The sequence below is a fragment of the Rhinolophus ferrumequinum genome, assembly GCF_004115265.2.
Source record: "Rhinolophus ferrumequinum isolate MPI-CBG mRhiFer1 chromosome 15 unlocalized genomic scaffold, mRhiFer1_v1.p scaffold_54_arrow_ctg1_1, whole genome shotgun sequence".
Classification (NCBI taxonomy): Eukaryota; Metazoa; Chordata; class Mammalia; order Chiroptera; family Rhinolophidae; genus Rhinolophus; species Rhinolophus ferrumequinum.
Genome location: NW_022680357.1, coordinates 5,536,927 through 5,558,571, shown reverse-complemented (window position 1 = coordinate 5,558,571; position 21,645 = coordinate 5,536,927). Strand labels below are relative to the sequence as shown.

General features: G+C 59.5%; 2 protein-coding genes across 10 annotated transcripts in view; one reads left to right on the top strand and one right to left on the bottom strand.

The window, feature by feature from the left end:
* Positions 1 to 21,645, top strand: part of PAM16 (presequence translocase associated motor 16) — a 48,814-nt gene that overhangs the window by 8,336 nt on the left and 18,833 nt on the right. For 5 of the 7 annotated variants that reach the window (XR_004422504.1, XR_004422503.1, XR_004422502.1 and 2 more), the window contains exon 5: positions 8,231 to 8,360. Coding sequence is in view for 4 of the 7 variants with exons in the window: in XM_033101289.1 (XP_032957180.1) it covers positions 8,231 to 8,360 (130 nt within the window). In the remaining 3 variants the exon portion in view is untranslated. Of the gene's footprint in view, positions 1 to 8,230; positions 8,361 to 14,052; positions 14,541 to 20,839; positions 21,067 to 21,645 lie in introns of those variants that run through there. The other 2 variants (XM_033101285.1, XM_033101288.1) reach the window with 2 other exon arrangements.
* On the bottom strand, positions 623 to 21,361 carry GLIS2 (GLIS family zinc finger 2). Of its 3 annotated transcripts, none has more exons than XM_033101282.1 (7): positions 21,278 to 21,361; positions 6,535 to 6,778; positions 5,562 to 5,734; positions 4,824 to 5,000; positions 4,609 to 4,742; positions 4,406 to 4,527; positions 623 to 3,405 (listed from the first exon to the last, which is right to left on the bottom strand). In XM_033101282.1, the coding sequence occupies exons 2-7, from the start codon at positions 6,704 to 6,706 to the stop codon at positions 2,606 to 2,608; spliced, it is 1,578 nt and encodes a 525-aa protein (XP_032957173.1). In that variant the 5' UTR covers positions 6,707 to 6,778; positions 21,278 to 21,361; the 3' UTR covers positions 623 to 2,605. The 3 variants fall into 3 exon arrangements, with proteins under 3 accessions (XP_032957173.1, XP_032957175.1, XP_032957174.1); XM_033101284.1 differs by having other exon boundaries at positions 4,406 to 4,524; XM_033101283.1 differs by lacking the exon at positions 21,278 to 21,361 and adding an exon at positions 7,538 to 8,183.

Here is a 21,645-nt window from a genome sequence, read left to right as displayed (position 1 = left end):
GGGCTGAGCGTGGGGGGTAGGTGAGTTTGGCGAGAAGCCAGCAGCCTGCCTGGCCCTGCCCACCCGCGGAGAGCTGGCCGCATATTGTCACGTACAAGACGCAGCCACTCCTGCTGTCACATTGCCAGTGACAAGCCCCTCCTATAGCATCACTTTCCTCAGGTCTATCCCGGCCCTTCCCACCACAGCGGGGAGCACCGCTGTGTCACAGGCTGCCTAGTTTCACTCTAGCATCTCAGTATTTGGGCAGAATGTTCCATATGCAGCCAGGGAAGAAAAGCCTCTCATTGTACCCCAAGGCCAGGGAACTGGGTCTCCCCAAGAGCTAAGCCACTCAACCAGAGTCACAGCAGGTACTGGCAGGACAAAGACCTGACAGCCCAGGAGCTGTGTCTGGAATCTTGCATTTCAATTCCTACCACTCCTGCTCTCTCAGCACCTGCCCCTCCCAACCCTTCCAGTTCCCGGCAGTGGTGGCACCCACAGGATCAGAATGAAGTCCCAGAACTAGACCTCTGGGTGCTGCAGTGTGGGGTGGGTGACCCCAGAGCCAGAGCCAGACCACAGAAGTGGTCTCACGTCAGGAGGCCCAGCTTCTGACACGTCCAAGACAGATACCATCTTTGCAACTCACTTTTATTGTTTCTTTATAAACTTCCTCTCACATGGAGGAATATATTGTTATAGTCATTAGCTTATCTCTTTTTTTAAACTCTATGCTAACAGCAATGGAGCCAAGAGGAGGAAAAACATAAGCTACGATAGAAAGGCACTTAGAACCTGTTAAAATACTGATATCCTGGAATGTGCAACAACAAACCGACAACAACAACACGTACACCGGCCCTCTCGAGCCTGGTCTATCACTGAGTCACATGCTGAGCTAATGTCACCTTCCAGTGCCCTGTTCCTCTGCTCCCTGGGCTCGAGTCTCAAACCCCTCACCCCACAACTGGGGACTTAAGGGCCTGGGGCCCGTAGTGGGGGTGGAGGTGCCTGGGTCCTGGGTGGGGCCCGAAGAAAGGAGACCAGCTCCTTCCTGCTTTGCTCACAACCCCTTCGAGGGGCAGAGCCAGCACTGCCGGGCCCTGTTAGGGCCGGTCAGGGTGACCCCTCTGGGACAGAAGGGCAGTCCAGGAAAGGGAGGGGTCAGCAGGGCTGCTAAGGACCCCGCTGCTGAGCCACAGCTCCCTTGTTCTATAGCCAGGAAAGGGCGGGCTTGCTCAAAGACCAAGGACAGGGCAGGCCGAGGAGCCAGAGCTCCTGATGGCCAGGCCAACACCTCCCAGATTGCACCAGGCCACCTCAGGGCTCAGGGTGGGAAGAGCATGCACTGCGTCTCCAGGGCCTGGTGGAAGAGCCCACCACGTGGTGTCAGATCCTTGGCTTATTCCAACCCCTGGGAGTAAAGGGGACACCTAGAACAGGCTCAGCTGGGAGAAGCCAACGGTGTATCCCAAGTCCGGGCTAATTCCTCCACTTTGCCCTCCCAGGTGCAGGAGGCGGCCTCCTGTGGCCGTCCTTGGCTGCTTCTCTGTCCCCCAAGCCTAGGGCCTCCGCCCATGGTGCCCAGCGCTGGCCTGAAGCCCTCCCTCACCTGTGTGCTGGCTATGATTTGCACCCCCAGTATGAGAGTGCATCACAGCCTGGGTCATCCCTAGCCAGCCTCCCGTCTCCTGCCAGCTCGCAGGCTTCTGCAGCCCCTTGTGCAAGGAGGCACTGCCCAAGGCCAGGCCCCCCACCTGTTCCCTGAGCCAGGCAGACCCGAGGTCCTGGCACCTCCCCTTCCCACACTCCAGGGCTCCCCAAAAGGCAGAGGGAGGAGGCCCAGTGGAAAAGGAGCAGCTGAGTGGCCAGCTGTCCCCTCACTTTAGAGAGCATCCTCCAACCAAGAGAAGGGGCTAACCCTCTGGCAGTGCTGGCTTTCAGACAGATAGGTGAGAGCGGGCAGAGCGGGCCTCCCTCTCCAAGCGGGAGGCACCTTGTCGTAAGGATAAGGTGGCTCTTCCTGTGGCTTTGCTGGGGCCTGCGTCTGTCTTGCTCTCCCTCTGGAGGGTGGGCCAGAGGGAAAGGGGTCCAAGGAGCCCCCAGAGCAGGGGCCTAGTGAGGCTAGGCAGGAGGGGTGGGGCTGCGATCTTGGGGCTCCCTGTCACAGCTCAACACGTGAAGGGGTGCAGAGGGAGCCCTGCACCAGCAGGGAGGGTAGATGTCACCACCCCATCTGCCCCCACTGCTGGGATGGGCTGGCAGGTGGACAAGGCAGGGAGGGAGGGCGACCTGCCCAGGTTGGCCACGGGGTGAGGGAGGGACCAGGGTGGGGGATGGGACAGGGCACTGAGGGCCAGAGCTGAACAAGGCCTCAGCACCCGGGAGCTCAGCTCTCCCTGGCCGGTGGCAGTTCTCCCTCGGGAGCAATGACCTAGCACCATCCTTGCTGCCCAGCTTGTCCAGGGCTAGGGTTGCTGGGGGGGCGGGGGGGCGGGGGCACAGCCAACCAGGCCCCAGGGGCAGGAGGACATTATTGCTATTTCGCAGAAGAGTTTCTGTTCGTCGGGGCTGGGCCAGGAGCTGCTGGCGGTTGTGGGTAGCTGTCCCCGGGATGGGTTCAGTTCACCACGGCCGGTTTCAGTAGCACAGAGCCCGGTGGGATGACCACCCAGCCAGGGGCCAGCGCCTCTGGGCTGCTGGCTGCTGAGTTGACACCAGTGGACAGGTCCAGCACCGTGCCCGGCAGCATGGGGAGTCCATCAGGGCTGGGCCGGGAGCGGCCACTGTCAGTCCTCGCCAGAGGGGTCTTGTGGCCCTCCATGCTGAGGGCTCTGGCCGGCACTGCCCCACGCCCCTTTTCCCCCTCGGCCTTCCCACCTGCGGAGCCAGCCAGGAGGGAGACTACAGGCAGGCCCAGTCCGCCTGCCCCAAAGGGCGAGGGTAACAGTGGGTTCTTGGCCAGATTAAGGGGCAGAATGGGGCCTGGCAACCCAGGGCCCATGCCTGCCGCACCCCCACCACCCCCACCATTGCCACAGGCCAGGGCACTGAGGTCGAGGGGGCCAGGGGCCAGTGGTAGGGGCAGGCCAGGCAGGCCGGGGCCTCCAAAGAGGGCAGCAGGGTTGGGGATGATGATCTGGGCCCCACTGACGTAGGGGCTTCCGTCGGGGGTGGGCAGCGGTGGTTTTGGGGGCGGGCGCAGTTGCAGAAGCTCCTGCTGCTCGTGGGACACGAAGTGGCCATGGGCCTTGATGTGCTTGCGCAGCGAGCTGGGGTCCGTGTAGCGCTTGTGGCAACCGGGCATCTTGCAGTAGTAGGGCTTGTCCACATAGTGGGTGCGCGTGTGCTTGAAGCGGTCGCTTGAGTTGGAATAGCGCTTGTTGCAGCCCTCATATGGGCAGACGTAGGGCTTCTCACCTGTGGGCAGGGCCGGTGTGAGGGGTCTCCCAGCCCATTGTCCTGCCCCCACGCAACATCCACTTGGCTGCCCCCAGGTTCCTCACCCCAGACCAAAATCTTGAGAACACAGGCTGTCCAATTTGGGGGGCGGTGGCTCCACCACCTGGCACAAGATCTGCCCCAGGTGTGGGCAGTGGGCACAGCCACTGAGAAGCTAGCCTGGTCACCCCCAGAACCGCCATGGCCCGACTGTGTGCTATGGTTTCAAATTGTGGGTGACAGTGACCACTTCAGCAGCCGAACCAATGAACCTGTATAGAATTCCATAAAGCCCCTACTAGGGGCAAGCCCACTGTGAGCACTACGTGAATGCCAACTACCCTTTATGTGGCCCTTCCTCCGCAAAATGGCTCCAGATTTACTAAACGTCTGCTCTTGCACTGACCGGGATGGAACCACCTGAGACTATGGACCTTTGAAGTGTAGCCAGTCCAAATTGAGACATGCTATGAGTATAAAATACACACCAGATTCTGCAGACTTTGTATGAAATGAAGAATTTCAGTGTCTAATTGGTATTTTTAATATTGAAATGATAACACTTTGGACATACTGGGTTCAACGAAATATAATTCATTTCACCTATTTCTTTGTACTTTAAATGCAGTGATTAGGAAATTTAAAATCAGGTGTGTGGCTCTGTTAGTCAGTGCTGGCCCTACTGTGTGCTAGGGTATGGTGAGGAATGAAGCAGACACACTGGCTGCATCCACAAGTACCATTAGTCGGAGGATCTTACAAACCCAACAAAGCCGAGTGTGACACAGGAAGGTCTGTCTATGCTCCCATATATGGAGGGTCTGACCCACAAGCAAGAGTGTTATTCCCCAGCAAGAGGCACTCGAAAAGGGACCGGTGAACAATGCGACGCATCTCTCATCTGTTGGAGGCTCAGGGATGACTGGCACTCCACCATGGGCAGCCTGTCCAACCGTCACCCTCTGGCCGCGCCTCTCACCTGTGTGAGACCGGTTGTGTATCTTCAGGTTCTCCAGGCGGGAGAAGCTCTTACTGCAGGTGGGGCAGCGGTGAGGCTTCTCATTGGTGTGCGTGCGGATGTGGATAAGCATCTTGTACCTGCTCCAGGGAGGGCACAGAGCACGGCTCAGCTCACTGGACACTTGTGCCCCTTCCCTTCCACCCACTCTCGCCCTCCCTCACCTGGCGTTGAAGCCTCGGCCGTGACGAGCACATCCCTCCCAGTGGCAGCAGTACCCTGCGTCCTTCTCGGGCTTGACGTGGTAGTCGTTGACGTGATCCACCAGGTCTTGCAGGAGCTCAAAGAGCTGGTTACACTGCAAGGCCGGGGAGGGTTCTGAGCACATGGAGGGGCACCCACCCCGAACCCTGCCCCACTCTTCCAGGCCCCCACTCACCTTGGCCCAGCGACACACCAGCTGCTTGGGCAGGGGTAGTTCTGGTGAGAGGCACTTGTCCTTGGGGGTAGTGAGGAAAGAGGAAGCAGGCAGGTGCAGGGCCCCCCCGGAGCCCAGAGGCAGGAAAAACTGGAAGGAGCTGGGGACGCCGTCGAGGTAGCGCAACGGCTGGAAATCCTGGCAGGAGAGGGCAATGGGCAGAGTTGGTCAGTAGCCGTTGGGGCCAGCAGGCCCAGACACCTCTGTCTCCTCCTGTAGCAGGTGGAATTGTGTCCCCTACAAGGATATTTGCCAGTCCTAACCGCGCCCCCCCCCCCCCGTGTACTTGTGTGTGTGGCCTTATTCAGAAATAGGGTCTTTGTAGATGTAATCAAGTTAGGAGGTCAGACTAGACTGGGGTGAGCGCTAAATGCAGTGACCAGATAAGAGAAAGAAGGAGGTTTGGACACAGACACACAGGGAAAAAGGCTGTGTGACGATGGAGGCAGATTGGAGCGACATAGCTACAAAGCAAGGATCGCCTGGAGCTACCAGAAGCTGGAAGAGGCAGGATTCCTCTCTAGAGCCTTCAGAAGGAACCAACTCTGTCGACACCTTGATTTTGGACGGCAGCTTCCAGAACAGTGAGAAAACAATACATTTATGTTGTTTTAGGCCACCCAGGTGGTGGTCCTTTGTTATAGTGGTCCCAGGAAACCAGTATACCGTCCCTTTCCAGAACCCGCAACCCCTCCTTACCGGGGCGGTGGGCACTGTGGGCAGGTCCCCATTGCCTTGGCGCTCAGGGGACAGCGAGCTGCTGCCATTGGGAGAGTCCAGCCCAGAGGGTGGCGACAAGCTGAGGTCCACCAGAGGGGCCGCCGTAAAGCGTCCTTCCACCTTCTCAGGGAACTTGGGGTTCAGCAGGAAGCCTAAAAGACAGGCACAGTTTAGGGGTGCTGGAGCCATTGGTCCTCGTGAGCCAGGCTCTCCCATCTCTGAATCCCTCACTGTGACCCTAGAAGCAGACCCCAGCCAAGCCACGTTCCCAGACCACCCTGGGTCTCCAGGCTTCTGACAAATGTGACCTCTGCCATCATGAGAGCTCGGCCATTGGTTGACATGAGAAGGAGGAAGTACCCATTTTACAGATGGAGTAATCTGGTACATGGAATAACTGACTATGAACTGGAAGCCGGGGCCCCTAGCTTCCTGTCACATTTCTAACTTTCCTTGGGCCCCTTCTGCCTCACTGGACCCTTCTGTAAAATGAGAGGTTTGAGCTGGGCCGCTTCCAGAGCCTTCCAGCTCAGATGTGGTGGATATGGTTTTCCGGCACACTAGAGGCAGAACAGAGGGCCTGAGCCCTAAGCATCCCTACAAGCACTTGCTGGGCTTGGTCCCCAATCTCTACTGACCTGGTTGGCCGCCCACAAAACCCAGGAGCTGGGCCTTTCGTGACTACATGTGAACCTCTGCCATTCCAAATTCTCCCAGAGGCCTCAATTTGAACCCTGGCTCTGCTGTTCTGGCTTTATAAACCGGGCAGATCAGTTTCTTCCTCCCAGGGACAATGTCATCTCCAAAGGTAAACTGCTGGGAGGATGAATAACCAGAGGGTAGGTGCGCTCTAAGCTGGAAGCTGTGAGGGGCTGTGGTTATGTCCTGGTAGACACACCTTGGACATTCTCCATCAGGGCCCGGAGACTGTTGCCCTGCCTGGGTACAGTACCTGAGGGCGGGGAGCCCGGGGAGCCCGGGGTGGGGCTGTCATCCACCAGGCCAAGCTCCCTGTGCAGAGTTCGGTGCCGGACCACACTCAGCGTCCTCTCCCGCTTTTCTCTCGCCGCCCGGAGCTTGGTAATGCTCAGCTTCAGGTCGAGCGGCTCGTCCAAGGAGTGCATGGTGACGAGGGGCTGGGGTTAGACGTGGCAGCAGGTAGTGGGGAGCTCCCAAGCTGGTATTCAGGCAGGAACCTGAGGGAGGACAGGGCCGCGCTGTGACATTGCCCCAGGCTCCTCCTCGGGCTGCACCCATTAAAGTCCCCAGGAGAGGGGGGCAGCAGGTGTGCAGCAGTGTGAAGGCTGTCTCCTCAGATAGGGAGGCCCTCCGAGTGGCCTGGCCAGCAGGTATCATAGCGCCAACCACCTGCTCAGGGCTTCCATGTCCACTTCCCACAAGTTTTTTCTGGGAGGCAAAGCTCAGAGAGTCCATTTTGCCATGTTTTAGAGACAATGCCTCAGGTCCCAGAGCTAGGAAGTGGTAGAGGTACCAGATTCAAAGCCAGATCTTCTCCCTGGAAATAGTCAGCCAAGTCCCAAAGGTCATTTCTGACCAAGTGGCAAGTCATGCCTGGGACACATGCCTGGTTAGAGCCAGAAGACCCAAAACCAAGCCAGAGGAGCAATAAGGGTCCTCCATGGTGGCCATGCGTTATCCTCAGCTACTGACTGACTGCGCAGTGCCCACTCCCGGGCCCCACGGGCAGCTGTGGTCGCCTCTGACGGAACGAGGCTGAGAGTTTACTGGGCAAAGCTTGGCCCCAAGGGATGGGGTACAGACAGGTGGCCTTGCCAAGTGAGGTCAGGAGAGGTGCCAACAGGCGTGGGGAGCCAGAGGGCTCTAGGCTGCCACCAGGGGGCAGCGGGGGACTGTGGCCCAGCCCGGCCAGCCAGGGGTAGGGTTGGAGGGAAGTGAGCCAGCTCTGTCTGGTGGTTAGTAAAATATATACATACATCATTTTTCACTGGTCATGATATTCTTTTACGATGAGTTCTCATGCTGGAATTTTCACCATTTTCTTAGAATGTCTCAATGGTGTAGTTTTCTTCACATAAATGACCCAAGAGCGAGGTCAAGTCTTTATTCCAAATCAAACTTCTTAGAGCAGCACTCTTTTCACGTGTGGTGAAATAGTCACAGTGTTTCCTTGCATTTGTTAATTGAGATGATTACACCCTGAAAATCTATCTGCTAAACAAGCCAACGTTATGAGATACTCCCGGCTATTCACTGAATGCAGGTTTTCATAATACAGAATATCCCCATAACCACCATGTGGTAAAAGACTTTGTATATTTCACTGGCTTGTCTTCTTAGGGGCCAGTGTTGCGCAGGTGCAAGCAGGACGGGGGACGGCAGCCCCTGCTCATCTGTTCTCCAGGCCAAGCACCTCAGCAACTTTAAACAGGTTCTGAGCCCTGGCTTATGGGTCTCCCAGGACAAGCTCCACTTGTGCCAAGATCCTCCAAGCACACAAGGAACAAGGACCTTCTGCTTCTGGGGGCACATCCCAAGACCCCACCAGCACATGGCTAATATCAGATGCTCTGAGCCCAGGGGGGACTGTGTTATCAGAGCACAGGTGGCTGCACTTGGCCATGGGACCCAGGTCTGTGACTTGACTTGTCCCCGTTAAACTCCACCAGGTGAGAGCCCTCAGGTCTGTTTGGATTTGCCCTCCAGGCCATGCACGGGCCAGGAGCTCCCAACGATGCAAGAGGGGCTGGGACCAGAGTGTCACCCTGTCCTTCAGAAGCTCCAGACCCAGGCGGGCAGGTGAGTGGATGACAGTGATGGATGGACCGGGGCCCCTCAACTCTCCCTTTGGCCAGGGGAGGAGCTGCCCTCTGCCTGACCCACTCCCCAGTTATGTCTGTCTGTATGTCTGCCTGTCCCTCCTCCACCTGTTTATTTTTAGACACAGGCCCCGTCCAACCTCCCTGAAGCTCCTCTGTGCTAGGAGCCTGGAAGGAGAGGAAGGAAGTAAATATTTATGCTGATTAAGAATTCAGGAGCCAGGAAGGGCTGGTGGCCTGGTCCTTGGCTGGCCTAGGGCCACAGGCCTCCCCACAGCCTCCATCCTCCAACCCCAACCCGACCTTCCAGAGAAGGGCACTATGGGTAAAGAAGTTTGGAACTGGGAATTCAAATTGACACTGACTCTCATAGTGACGCTTCCCAAGCAACATCCTTGGCACCTGCCCCACTGCTTTCCCCCTGGGCCCTGGGTCACCTTGTGCTGACCTGCAGGAGATACTACCTCAACTCAGAATCAGGGAGGGCCCCAAGAGGAGCCTGTCTCCCAGGGTGGGGCTGGACACAGGGCTGAAGATGCTGGTTGTCATGAGAGTTAAATCAGGTGATGGCTGACTGGCCTCCATGTTATCACAGCGCCAGTCTCAGGGTTCCAGGCCCTGTTGTCTGCCCCTTTGGCCTCCAGAGAGCGTGACCCTGGCTCTCACCCGTGCCCCCCACCGCCCTTCATCCAGCCCAGGAACAAAGAGCAGAGCTGCTGTCTGCGAGGTGGAAGGGGACACTTTGAGGTTGGCCAAGGAGTGGGGTCACAGGCGTTTTCCCCTGGGGATGGGGCCGCCATTGGGAGGGAAATTGAGGTGGGGCCAGCCTTGGGTGGGAGTGCTGGGAGCTGTGGGTTTGGGGGCAGCGCCTTCCTCCTTTCTCAGGGGTGGGGAAGCTGGGCCTCTGGGCTGGGCTCCGGCTTCCATCAGAAGGAACCCCTGGGCAAAACCCAGGGGCAGGAAGTTGGGGGGGGTGTCTCTGGGGACTGGGCCTTCTGATTAGGGTGGAGTGCTGGTTTGGAACTGGGAATTCAACCAGGGAGGTGGGGAGAAGGGAGACCTCCGAAGGGCGGCTGCCTGCTGAGGGTGCAAGATTTTTAACCAGTAGTGGGGCCAGCAGTGGGCGCAGGGCCACGTGTCTCCTACACCCCAGTGCCGGCACTCAGCAGGAGCCCCCTGGGTGCAGCGTGAAGATCCTACCCCGCCTCCTGCGCCCCCCCTCGCCCCGCCCCCCGCACTGCCTCAGTTCCCCGCTAGCTCCGAGATGATGCGACTCCACCCTGCTGGCGCGGGGTTGTGGGGTGCCGGAGCGCGCCCGAGGAGGACTGGACGCCGGGTGGGGAGGTCGCACCAAGGTGGTCGCGTTGCTGCGCGCCCGCGCCCGGGCTCCAGATGCAAAAGGAACTAATTAGAGCAGAGGGCGCAACGGGACCACTCAGGGACCACCAGGGCGGCGGGGGCGGGGCGGGGGTCATCCCGGGGTGGGCCGCGCTGGCCCTCCGGCTCGGCCCCCGCCCCTGCGCACCCTCCCCGCGGGCCGGCCCGAGACAATGGCCGCTATTGTGCGCCGCTGGCCGCGGAGCAAATGCCCCCAGCTGCAGCGCTGGTCGAGCCCCTCGCCTTCCGGGCCTACCTGGAGGCCCCGCCCACTCTCCGCGGGTAGGGTGAACGCCAGGCGGGACCTCACCCTCCGACTGGCGGGTCGGTATTTGAGGAAACTGAGGCCCAGAAGAGGCACTGTCTCCTCCAGGGCCCTGTGGCTGGTGTGGAACGCATCCGTTAAACACCTACCGTGTAGCACCGTCTGTCCATGAATTCTCTGAACCTTCTAAAACCTCTACTGTGAATAGATGGCAGTCATTTCCCGTCATACAGACGGGGAAACTGAGACTCAAGTTCACCAGGCTACTAGGAGCCTCCTGGAATCTGCTCTGGATAAAGCCCCTTTTCCTCTGCTTGGGGAGGGGTGCGGAGCTGGCCCTGAGCCTGGAGGGGGGCCCACCACACCCATCCTAAGTAGTACTCGGGGTCTCCTTGGCAGAAGCAGGGAGAAGGCAGGGCCCTCTGTAAGCTGGGGGCTCTCCCTGCCCACCTCACAGCAGACTGGAGCCAGGTGTGTGACCACCTGTGTACCAGCATTGTCAAGGGCAACGTGAGGGATACCCTGAAACTGCCCTTTGGTCAGCTATGGCCTGCCCAGCCTAGGACTTGGGGACAAGGGTCCAAGATGCAACTCAAAAGCCCATGTGGCATTCTTGATATTGAATGGAAAGGGGTGCTCTGGGTGCCCCCATGTCTGGTGACTGGGACCATCACTTCAACATGCTAGTCTTACAGGTGGGAAACTGAGGTCCAGAGGGGCCTCAATCCCAGATTACACAAGTGGGTGGCAAGCCAGAACTGGAAGCCATGGGTGAATATTACATAACATTATCAATAGCCAGTTGTTGACAGTTGGACAATGTGCCAGCACCTCTTACAACTGGTGCTGTTTCATCCCCATTTTACAGATGCAAAACCGAGGTTCAGAGAGTTTAACTGACCTGTCCAGGGTCACACAGCTTGTCTGTGGCAGAGCTTGGTTTTGAGCCTAGGTGAGTCCAGAAGTATTGTTCACCATTAGCCCCTCTTGTGCCCAAGATGAGGGGAGGGGCAGGCAAAGGGGCTCAGACTTGGCATCCCCCCACCTGCCCTGGTTTGTGGGAGCTGGGTGCAGAGCATAGGAGGGGCAGCAGGCTGTGGGTGAGTGCTGGAGAGGCCCACTGAGGGGCAGCCACAGGGAGGCTTGGAGAGTACCGGGCAGATGTACTGCCAAAGCAAAGGGCCCCACAGCCCTGCATTCCTGGGAACCACTGCAGCTCCACCTTCCTCCACAGCCCAGAGGCAGGGGCTAGGGCAGGAGCAGGCCTCCTCCTGGGGTAGGGTTGGGGGAGGGCAGAGTGCTTCCTGACCAGGCAGCAGAGCAGATCTCCAAGTATGGAGTCCACCACTGGGTGTCCAATGTGGCTCTTGCCACTTCCTGCCTATGTGACTTAGGGCAAGTCACCTCCCAGTCTTCACCTCTAAAATAGGAAGATAATAGTTATAAGCCATCCCCATTGGGTTTGGGGGAGAAATCAATGATGCACATCCGATGATTAATATTTCCCATTAATATGCAATATTCAGCACCTAGAACAGTGCTGGGTGCATAGTAGGTACTTAATCAAACTTGTTGAATGAAGTGTCACCATCTCGGAGTTCCCCAGCCTTTGGCCAGTCTAGAGCTGTGAGGACAGCTGAGTGGGGGAACTGGCGCTCCCCGCTGTACCCACACACCCCACTCACTGCCCTTATGGGGAGCACCTGGGCTTTGGTTTAGTTTGTAACTAAACAAGCATGGGCCCCTCAGAGGGCCTCAGGCCTCTCCTGTCCTGTGGACCGGCCACAGCTGACCGTGGTCACCTTCCAGAGCTGGGCTACATCAAAGAAAGGGCGCTGGGAGGCCCTGAGCAGACCTCCTCCCAGGATGCAGGGGAGGGGCTTATCCTGTGAGGTCTCCGCCCAGCAGATCCCAGGAGAGGGGCCAGGGCAGGCAGCACTTCCCGGAAGAGTGTGGGGTTCACCTTCCCTGGGAACCTCTTGCCCTCAGGCAGGCCCCTCCCCCATCCCCAGATGGGTGCTCAGCCAGCACCAGGGCCTCCCCAGATTCTCTGGGAGGGCAGACCCAGCTCTGGTGGGAGTGCAGCCATCCCCAGGTGACCTAGCCAGGGCAGAGCTCTCTGCTCTAGGCTATGGGGGCCTCCGGAAAGGCCTCAGCTGGGCAGAACCTGTGCAGGGGTGTGTGTCAGGAGCCCCCACTTGGGCGTTTTATAGCGCACTACCCAGAACCAGGCTACTTGGTTCCAGTCCTCTGTGTCCCCACCCCTGGTTATGGGGCCTCAGATGGGTCCCTGTCACCCCCTCTAAGCCTTGATTTTCTCAGCCATAACCCAGGTACCACAATCAAGTACCAGCTCAGCCAGCAGGGTAGAGATTTGGGGCATCCTGCAGGGTGCACCTGGCCCAGTGCCTGGCATACAGCAGGTGCCAGCAACTGGTAACCCTGAGGATTCTCGTTCCCCACCCCAGGCTCGGGGTGCTCCACACAGTAACTTGGCCTGCCAAGGTCACCCAGATAGTTCAGGCAGCACTGAAGCTGAAAAGCATGCAGCTGGCTCCCCGCACATGCCTCCCCAGCCCCAGCTCTTCAGGAGATGTACTTCCTTCTCCAGTGCCAGCAGGGTGACACCAGGCTGGGGGCAGCAGCTCACACATGGGTCCTGGCCCACACATGCACACTCATATAGATGTGTGTGCCCATCCAGCTGCAGGGGCCAGCCTGGCACAGAGGCCTCCCCTCAGCCTGGTGGCTCTGGGTGCCCTAGTGCGGCCCCCACCCCCTGCCGCCTGCCGCCCTGCAGCCACCTTTGCACAACTATGTCTGGTATTTTCCTGTCTGCCCAGCTTGGGGGGAGGTGGCGTGTGGGGCTAGGAGCACTGCCTGCACCTGGGCCTTGGCCAAAGGCGAGCCCGCCAAGCAGCCCCCACGCCTGCCCGCCTGCCCACCAGGGCTGGCAGGGAAGAGCTGGGCCCAGGCTGCCCAAATCCCTGGGAGGGGCCAGCACCAGGGAGCCAGACGGGGACACACACCCAGCGAGGCCTAGACAGAGGCAGCCCGGGCACGCCAGGCAGCAGTGCCACTCGTGCTGGGCGGCAGGGCTGGGCACTCCACCAGCTCCCTGGGGCCAGCAAAGCATTGGTCGGTGTCCACAGGACATGGGCGGGTATCCACAGCACCCCCGACATACAGGCATATGCATTGTGTCACACCTGTGCACACGCAGGACACACACTGTATATGGCAGATAACCAGTGTCAGAGTCCGGGACCCAGGAATCTCAGCTTACGGTGGGGAGACAGGATGAGGCTTGTGGCCCACGCCGCCCACCACCCCAGGACAGGCACCAGGCCCACTGAACACCACCTGCCAAGTCCCAGCGGGAGGGGAGGCGGGCCAGGCAAGCTCTGGACTTCGGCCTTCCCTCTCTGCCTCATTTACCCCATCACTCAGTTATGCATTCCAACACCAGGTCCTCCACTTGGTTCTGGGGTGCCCACAGATGAGTGAGGATGAAGAGCACCCAGATTCGGTGGGGGAAACACAGGCAATAGAGAAAGTGTTGGGGAGGGCTGCTCCAGCCGAGTGTGGGGGGCAAATCTGAGTCAGCCATGAGGACCTGGGGTGAAGCGTGGTGGCAGTGGAGGGAGTGCTGGGTCCTAATAAGTTCTGCAGGCTGCACCAGCCAGCATGCCTCCTGCTCACCCTCTCCATTCATCCTCACCACCCTGCCAATTAGGTGCTATTCTCCACATCTTCCGGATGGGGACACTGAGGCTCAGGGTGGTTCAGTCACCTGCCAAGCTCACAGAGCTGTAAGTAGCACAGTTGGGATTCACCTCCAGGTCCAAAGGCCACACTCTTTCTGGGCCCAATGCTTCAGGGACCTGGGGGTGTGGCCCCATCTGACCGACAGAGAAACTGCCTGTCATTCAGCAGCGGAGGAGGCCCCAGGGGGAGGCTGGGCCAGAACCTGGAGGGTACTGGGAAGCCATGGAGTGCTCTGCACAGAAAGTGCCATCTTCCTTTCCAGCCCAGAGTCTCCTGTCCCCAGGCTCTCCCCTGCAGCATCTCCTTTCTCGTGATTCCGGGCCTCCTTTAAGCCTCGTGCTCACGTCTTGAGTGCCAGCTCCTACTTTACAATCTTCCACGTTCCCCCTCATCTCCTCTAGCTGCTACTCTCCCTACCCCCTCCTTCAGCAAGTCTTCCCTGATTCACCTTCTCCAGCCTCAGCCTCTTGCAGCTGTACACGAGCTGTTCTTCCCGGTGCCTCAGAGCTGAGCAGAGGACCTGGCTCTGGCCCACTCTGCTGACAGCCGCATCCCTAGTCCTGCAACGGCCCTGTACCACCTGCCACACTTGCCCTGGGTCCAGGTCCTCACTAATACACCACTAATGCCACAATGTCCCAAGTGCCCAGCCCTACACACAGTGTCATATACGAGATCTGACAATTAAGTTTGCGAACTTGTTGCAACAATGTTTGCTGAGGGATTATTCATGATGAACTTGTACCAACTGGACAAACAGTGAACCAAGTTTACTATTTGGAAGTGCTGAAAAGGCTGCGTGAAAAAGTCAGACGACCTGAACTTTTCCCCAAAAATTCATGTCTCTTGCATCATGACAATGCACCAGCTCACACGTCACTGTCTGTGAGGGGGTTTCTAGCCAGGAAATAAATAACTGTATTGGAACACCCTTCCTACTCACCTGATCTGGCCCCCAATGACTTCTTTCTTTACCCAAAGATAAAGGAAATATTGAAAGGAAGACATTTTGATGACATTTAGGACATCAAAGGTAATAAGATGACAGCTCTGATGGCCATTGCAGGAAAAGAGTTCCAGAATTGCTTTGAAGGGTGGACTAGGTGCTGGCATTGGTGCATAGCTTCCCAAGGGGAGTACTTTGAAGGTGACCATAGTGATATTTAGCAGTGAGGTATGAAGCACTTTTTCTAGGATGAGTTCGCGAACTTAATTGTCCGAACTCGTACACTGCCCCCTGACCTTCAGCACCAGATACTCACCCTCTGCACCTGACATTTGGAGCCTCTTTCCAAGAAAGGAAACCTAGGGTTAGCAGCTCCGAGCCCTCGGGGGGTGTTGAAGAGAGGCCTCATGGAACAAACCGCTGCCCCTCTCCCATGGCCCCCACACAGGTCATTCCTTCCACCGGCGTGAACTGGGCAACAATGCAAAGTGCTGGGTCTCAGAGCCAGAAGCCAGGCCTGCCCAATGTGACGTGGCCCAGGCTCTGGCCCTTGGTTTCCCCATCCATGAAAGGAAGGGGTTGGCCTCGAATAGGACTGGAGCTGGAGCATCCTTGCCATGCCCATAACAGCACCAATATACCAACCCTTCGCATTTCCCGGACACTTGGCACTCAGTGAATGTTTGCTGAATGAGTGAATCTACCTGTGGTGCCACCAGCCAGGGACAGAGGGACTTGCAGCCCAAAGAAGGAAGTGGTTTGCCCAACGTCAAGGTGAGAGGCAGGGCCTGGGCCATAACACAGAGGCTTCTGCCTCCCCGTGTGGCTCAAGGGACCCAGGAGCTGGACAAGGGTGGGGCGGCCAGCATTGTCTTGGTCAGGTGAGATGACCATCAGGGCCTAGTACCCCCGTTTCATCTCCTGTAACTTCCACCCATCACTGGCACAGAGCCCAACCCAGAACAGCCAGGCAAGACCAGGCCCAGCAGGAGCTCCAGCACGAACTCTGGACTCCACCCCATGCCCTTCTTCCCCGCCACCCCACCCTCCCCTGCTTGTCCAATCCAGGCAGCAAAGCAAGTCCAGAAGCCGGGGAAGCCTCCAAACCCAAAAGGAAACACCCGCTGGGTAGGGCCCTGCCAAGCCTGAGCTGCTTCGGGCACTCACAGCCCAGGTCCATAGGACCCTGCAGGGTGGTCACTAGGTGTCCTGAGGTGGCACTGGGGCCTTGGCCTGGAGGAGGGTAGGGCTGGCAGGCAGACAGCCAACAGTACTGGGATTGGGGTGTGTGTGACTTTAGAACAGGCAGAACAATGGAGAGGCCCACGGTGGTGGGGCAGGGGGATATCACAGCTGGGGTTGGTCAGCCTGGAAGTGTGGGGGTAGGGGGCTCTGGACGCAGTAGGCAGTAACCCAGGGGAGAAATGGCTCAGGGAGTCTGGGACTTGCCAGCCAGACCCAGGTGGACATGGGGATAAGGGAGGGAGGCTTTCTCCAGACACAGCTGTCCCCCAGGTTATGCCTGTGCAGCGGGTTAGGGGGGTGGGGCAGGAGTGGAACTAAGGGATTCCCAGGCTGAATTGACATTTTAGGGGCCAGGGCCAGACAGCCCTAGGCTCCAGGCCCCTTCTGTCCTTTCCTGACCCCAGCTGACCCCAGGCCAAGCCCTCAAATCTCTGAGGCTCAGTTTCCCCCCACCAGAGCCCACAAGGCAGCCTCCTTACTCCCAGGGTCCCAGTGGGGCATTGCATGTGAGCACATTGTGCAAATGGTGGAGACCCTTGGTCAGCTGGCAGGATTGTTTTCCTGGAGGCGCCCAGGGCTGACTCAGGCAGCTCAGTAGTCTCCTGGGGCCTCTCCGATCTCCCCACCCGCCCTTGGCCATGATTGGAGGAGGGGGCCAAAGGCTGGGTCTGAGTCCCCTCCCCAGGAAGCCATCTGCCAAGACAGGAGTACGTGTACACACACATGTCACAGGCTCACAGGTTGGCCCTCTCTGTGGCATGTACTACCTGGCCTCTCAGGCAGTGCAGACAAAGGGCCTGAGGAGGCCCCAGACCCCCCTCCCACCCGCCAATCATGGCCTGGAATTCTCAGCCCCCTTCCATCTCATACCAAGGGCATCTGGAACAGATGGGAAGACCCCCTCCATCAGAATCATTTCCCATCTCTGTGCCCCCCAGGCCCCTCCCAGCCTGGCCATCAGTTAACCAGAACCCTCCATCCCCTCTGGGAGGAGGAGGGAGCATGGAAGGCCAGAGCTCCCCCCAAGAGGCTTGGAGAGGGGGCCTCTGCCTTGCCCAGCCTGAGGGAGCTTGGAGAAACATCTCAGCCAGGAGTCAGACCTCTGGGCCTCCTTGGGGATTGGCTGTGTGTAGGCTCCCAGAGCTCCCCTGGAAGGGTCCCTGAGCTGGAAGGGAAAGGAGGGCCAGGGACCCCTGTAGACCTGGGCCAGACCTGGGCCATGGAGAGATCTGGAACAGAGGCCAGGAGGATCAGTGTAAGGAAAGGATGGATGCTTGGGACCCCGTGTGCATAGCTGCGGGGGCCAGCTCAGGCTCCCCTCAGGAACAGGGTCCCTTCTCATGCCAGGCTGGGAAACTGGCCATCAGACACCACTACCAACCCCCAGCTATAACAGACCCCGGGGAAATTGGGCCCCAATGCCCACTGGCCCTTTTCCATCCTGAGCCTCAGTTTCCTCATTTGTCTAATAAAGATCAATGGATCTCTCTCACAAAGTTAATGTGGAAATTTCAAGTGACAGATATCAAGACCTCCAAAGTACACCCAGCCATTGGAAGGCATTGTGTTGATTTTTTTCAGGAATTTGTTTCAAGGCGTTCCCCCCATGATACTCCATCCTTAACCCATTTCGCCCCTCACCCCATCCCTGGGGACCTAAGATGGCATTTTTATTAGTTGCCAAGACAGCAATGGTGTAGGGGGCTACGTGGGAGCCAGAGGAGAAATCTGGGTCTGTTGCAGGCTGTGCCCCTGCACGAGACCCACCCCACCCCACCCCCACTCCCTTAGCAAGTCCTTTCCTGTCCCAGCATCAAAACAGTTGCACCAACCCTGGCCAATCAGCAAAGCTCTGGAGGTCCTAGTTGACAATGAGTGCCCACCTGGCCACTCCTGAATTAGAATCCTCCAGGGTGGGGCTGAGGCATCCACCTTAGACTGGCCAGTGTGTCCCAAGGGCCTTGAAGGAGCTGTGGTGCCCCACACCCAGAGCTGGCAGCAGGCTGGGGCAAGGCCAGATGTCCTGGCGTTCTCAAAGAGGTGAACCCCCAGACACATGGCGGGGCCTCAGCCCCTCTCTTGGGCCCTGTTACAGGCCCTGCGAGGGGAGGCAACTCAGGTGGACTAGGGGAGAGCCACATCTTTCTGGCTGGCCCCAGATACCTCCTCACCGGCCAGCAATACTTCCCACCTCTGAGAAGGGCACTTGTCTGGGTGAAGGGAGGACTACCCAGTACCTTCCAGGCATTCCCTCTCCGGCCTCAGTCACCTGTGTGAAACATACAAGGGCAATAATAACCCTGAAGAGAGGAAGCCTTCTCCCCAGCTTAGGAAAAGGCAGCCCACCATCCCATTCCACCTAGCTCAGGCCTCTCTACTGCAGTCCGAATTTCCCACTTAGGTGAGGGGCCTCCCTGGGACATTGGAGGGGAGAGCGGGGAGCACAGTCTTCTCTGCCCCACCACAGCGTCAGGCGCCCACCCCAAACACCTCCCAAAAAGCTCAATTGCAGGCCCCACTCCCCACATCTGGTCCCCGGCCACAGCTGTTGCCACCCTCCCTCATCCTGGGATTGCCCCAAACTCTGTCTGGCACCAGTCCCTGCCCCCTCACCCAAGTGGGAAATTGGGATTCCAGGCCAGTCTGGGTAGATGGAAACCCACATGGGAAAATGTCAGGAAAACACATGCAGCTCAGACCCTGGGAGGATTAGGTGGCAGAAGACACTCCCACCGCCTGCGGCCAAGGCCAGGCCAGGGAAGGAGGGGAGAGAGAAGTGAGGACGACGGAAAGGTGGGGCTGAGAGGGGTCCAGTCCTCCAGACAGGCTCCAGGAGGGGCCCAGGAGAGCTTTGTCTTCTGCAGGCCAGTTTACCCCCTCATTCTCCTTGGGCACTCCCAGTGAGGCAGGCAGGAGAGCCCAGGCAGAGGACATGGCTGTGGCTACCCATTTGCAGCTGGGCTTTTTAGAAACAACAAAAGCTTTGGGGGGACGCGGTTCACAAGATTGTTTAAAATGAGGTTTTTGGATGTCTGTGGCATCCAGTTATTCATACTGGCTCCACCCACGGATAATTGAGAGTTGGCTTTTGTTGGCCTTATCCCCTCTCTCACTGCCCGCTCCCCAGTTTTCTCATGGACTCTGGCACTCAGGAAGCTCGTCTTGTTCGACCTCTTGGTTTGACAGATGAGGAAACTGAGACCCAGAAAGGGGAGGAGCCTGGCCCAAGAACCCCTGGGAGTTGGCCCAGCCAAGACTCAATTCCAGGACAGCAGACTCCTGGGGGGGCTTTTCCCACTCACCCTCCAGGCTGTGGTCCAGCTCCAGCGAATCCCCCAAAGCCACTCACCCCAAAAGGAGTGGTGCCTGGAAGTGGGGTGACTCACTGTCTGGCTTCCTAGGGCACCCCCTCCCCATCAGTAAGGGAAGGACTGGCAGGTGTCCTTGTGTAGAGAGCCAGGAGGAGGGAGAGGCCCCCCCAGGGGTCCTGCACCAGGGTCACTCAGGGGCCGAAGAGCCCCAGCTGGAGGGATTTAACACCAAAGGTCAAAGGTCATAGACAGGGAAGGGTGGGCAGGCATGGGGGGGTCAGAGGGTCAGCGCTAATAGCAGCTCCGGAAAAGGAGGGGGAGGGCAAGGGGCTAAGGAAAACAGGGCTGCTTTCAAGGGGTCCCCAGCCCCTATAAATTGTGCCCCAAACCCCTGGCACTCCCTCCTGCTTGGCAGGCTGACAATGCCAAGCGCAGCTGGGGGGTGGGCTGTGAAATGGGCTGGCCTGAAGCGGGGAAAGGGGTATCCCAGGGAGTGGCCCCCAGGTGCAGCCCTTCCCACATGGCCAGGGCCAGCTGGGAGGCCCAGCCATGGCCCAGCCATGGCCCAGAGGGAAGAAGGAGGAGCAGAGGGAAAAGGCTTGGAGGTCATGAGGAGGGCTGTGTGGCTGGGCTGGAACAGCTGTGGCCCCGTGGCACCCGTGTGGGACTGGGGAGGGCTGGGTGGGTGGGCAGACCGAAGGGGCCAGTTTCCCCTTCCCTGGTCCTGGGGGCTGAGGAAGGCCCTCGAGGAGACACTGAGGAAACTCTGGGAAGCAGAGTGTCTCCAGCTGTGGGCGAAGCCCCACCTTTCCTCCAGGACCAGGCATGCTGGACCCTCAGGATGGCTGCCTCCCAGGACCACAGCTCGGGCCCTGTCCCTGGCCCAGACCAAGAACCACGGGAGTCCAGGCCTTGGCCAGGTCCTGGGCTGGCCTGGCTGCCCCTACAGTGTCAAGCGTTCCCTTCAGAGCCAAGATCCTGGGCTGAGATGGCTGGGGGCCCAGGACTCCTCCCAGGATCCCGTCCAGCTTCCCAGGCCCCAGGGCATGGCCGAGTAGCTCCCTGCAACCATCGCTGCCCGGGGTGGCCAGATCAGGCAGGCCCTCCTGGACAAGCAACCGGGCAGCATGCTGCCCTGCTGTGGCCTGAGTACCCGGCTGGGCAGGGCAGTATGCCAAGGCCTCCAGGTGCCAGCTTGGATTCCAACCCCATCCCAGGGGGCCAGCGGGGAAGCAGGGCGCTGGGCATCTCCCTCCCTCCAGGTGCACCTGCCTCACCCCCTCCCCTGCCCCTCCAGATCTTTCCTCACTGGGGCTGGGTACCCCTGCCCTCCCCACTCTGTCAGGCCCTCTGCTGCACCCAGCCAGCAGAGGGGGAACAAGTGCTGGACTGGACTCCAGCTCTCTGTCCAAACGCGACAGCACCCCCGTCCTGATCTTTAGGGACGCCTCCCTCCCCTGCCCAAGGAAGGGCCGGGTCTAAGCAGGGACAGCTGGGGGTAGACTTTCTGGGACAAGGGAGGAGACACCTTTCAAACCCCGTTCCAGAAACAGCCCCGGCGCAGTCGTGGGAAGGAGAAGCTGCCCAGCTGCCCCAGACAACTTCGTGCCCAGGCTCCGTGGCCTCCCTCTCATCCTGCAGCGCACCCCCACCGCGGCCGCCCAACTTCCCCGCCGAAGTTTGCTCCCGCCCCGGGCCGGGCCGCAGTTCGGCCCGGCCTCGGGACGGAGGGAGGGCAGGAGGGAGGAGAAAGACATAGACAGAGGGACGGGGCCGGAGTGCCGGCGAGGGAGGGAGCGCGCGAGCCAGCGAGCGAAAGAGCGAGCGCAGGGGCCCCAGCGAGGGCTCACAATGGCCCGGGGCGAGGCGCGGACGCAGGAGGGGGAGGCGACCCACGAGCCCCGCAGTCCCCGCAGTCCCCGCGCGACCGGCAGAGCCCCCGCCCGGTCCCCGTCCCCACGGCGCGACGCCCGGGGGCTTCCTACCTCGGCGGCGGGGGCGGTAGGGCTCCCGGCTGCGGGCTCCGGCGGTCTGGGGGCGGCAGGGAGCGAGCTGGGGAGGGGCCGGGGCGGGCGGGGGCCGGGGCGCGAGGCTCACGGGGCGCGGGCTCCCCTGGCACGGCCGCCCGGCGCCCGGCCGCTCCGCCACATCTGCAGCTCCGGCGGGGAAGGTGGCCTCGGCGGCCGGGCCGGGCCGGGATGTCTTGCAGAGGGAGGGAGGAGGGCGGAGGGAGGCGGCGGGAGGAGGGACCGGCAAGCTGCGGAGGAGGGGGAGGAGGAGGGGCGCGGGGGGCGGCCGCCCTCCCTCCTCCCTCCCTTGCTGTTTCCCTCCCGCCCTCCCAGCAAACCCCTGT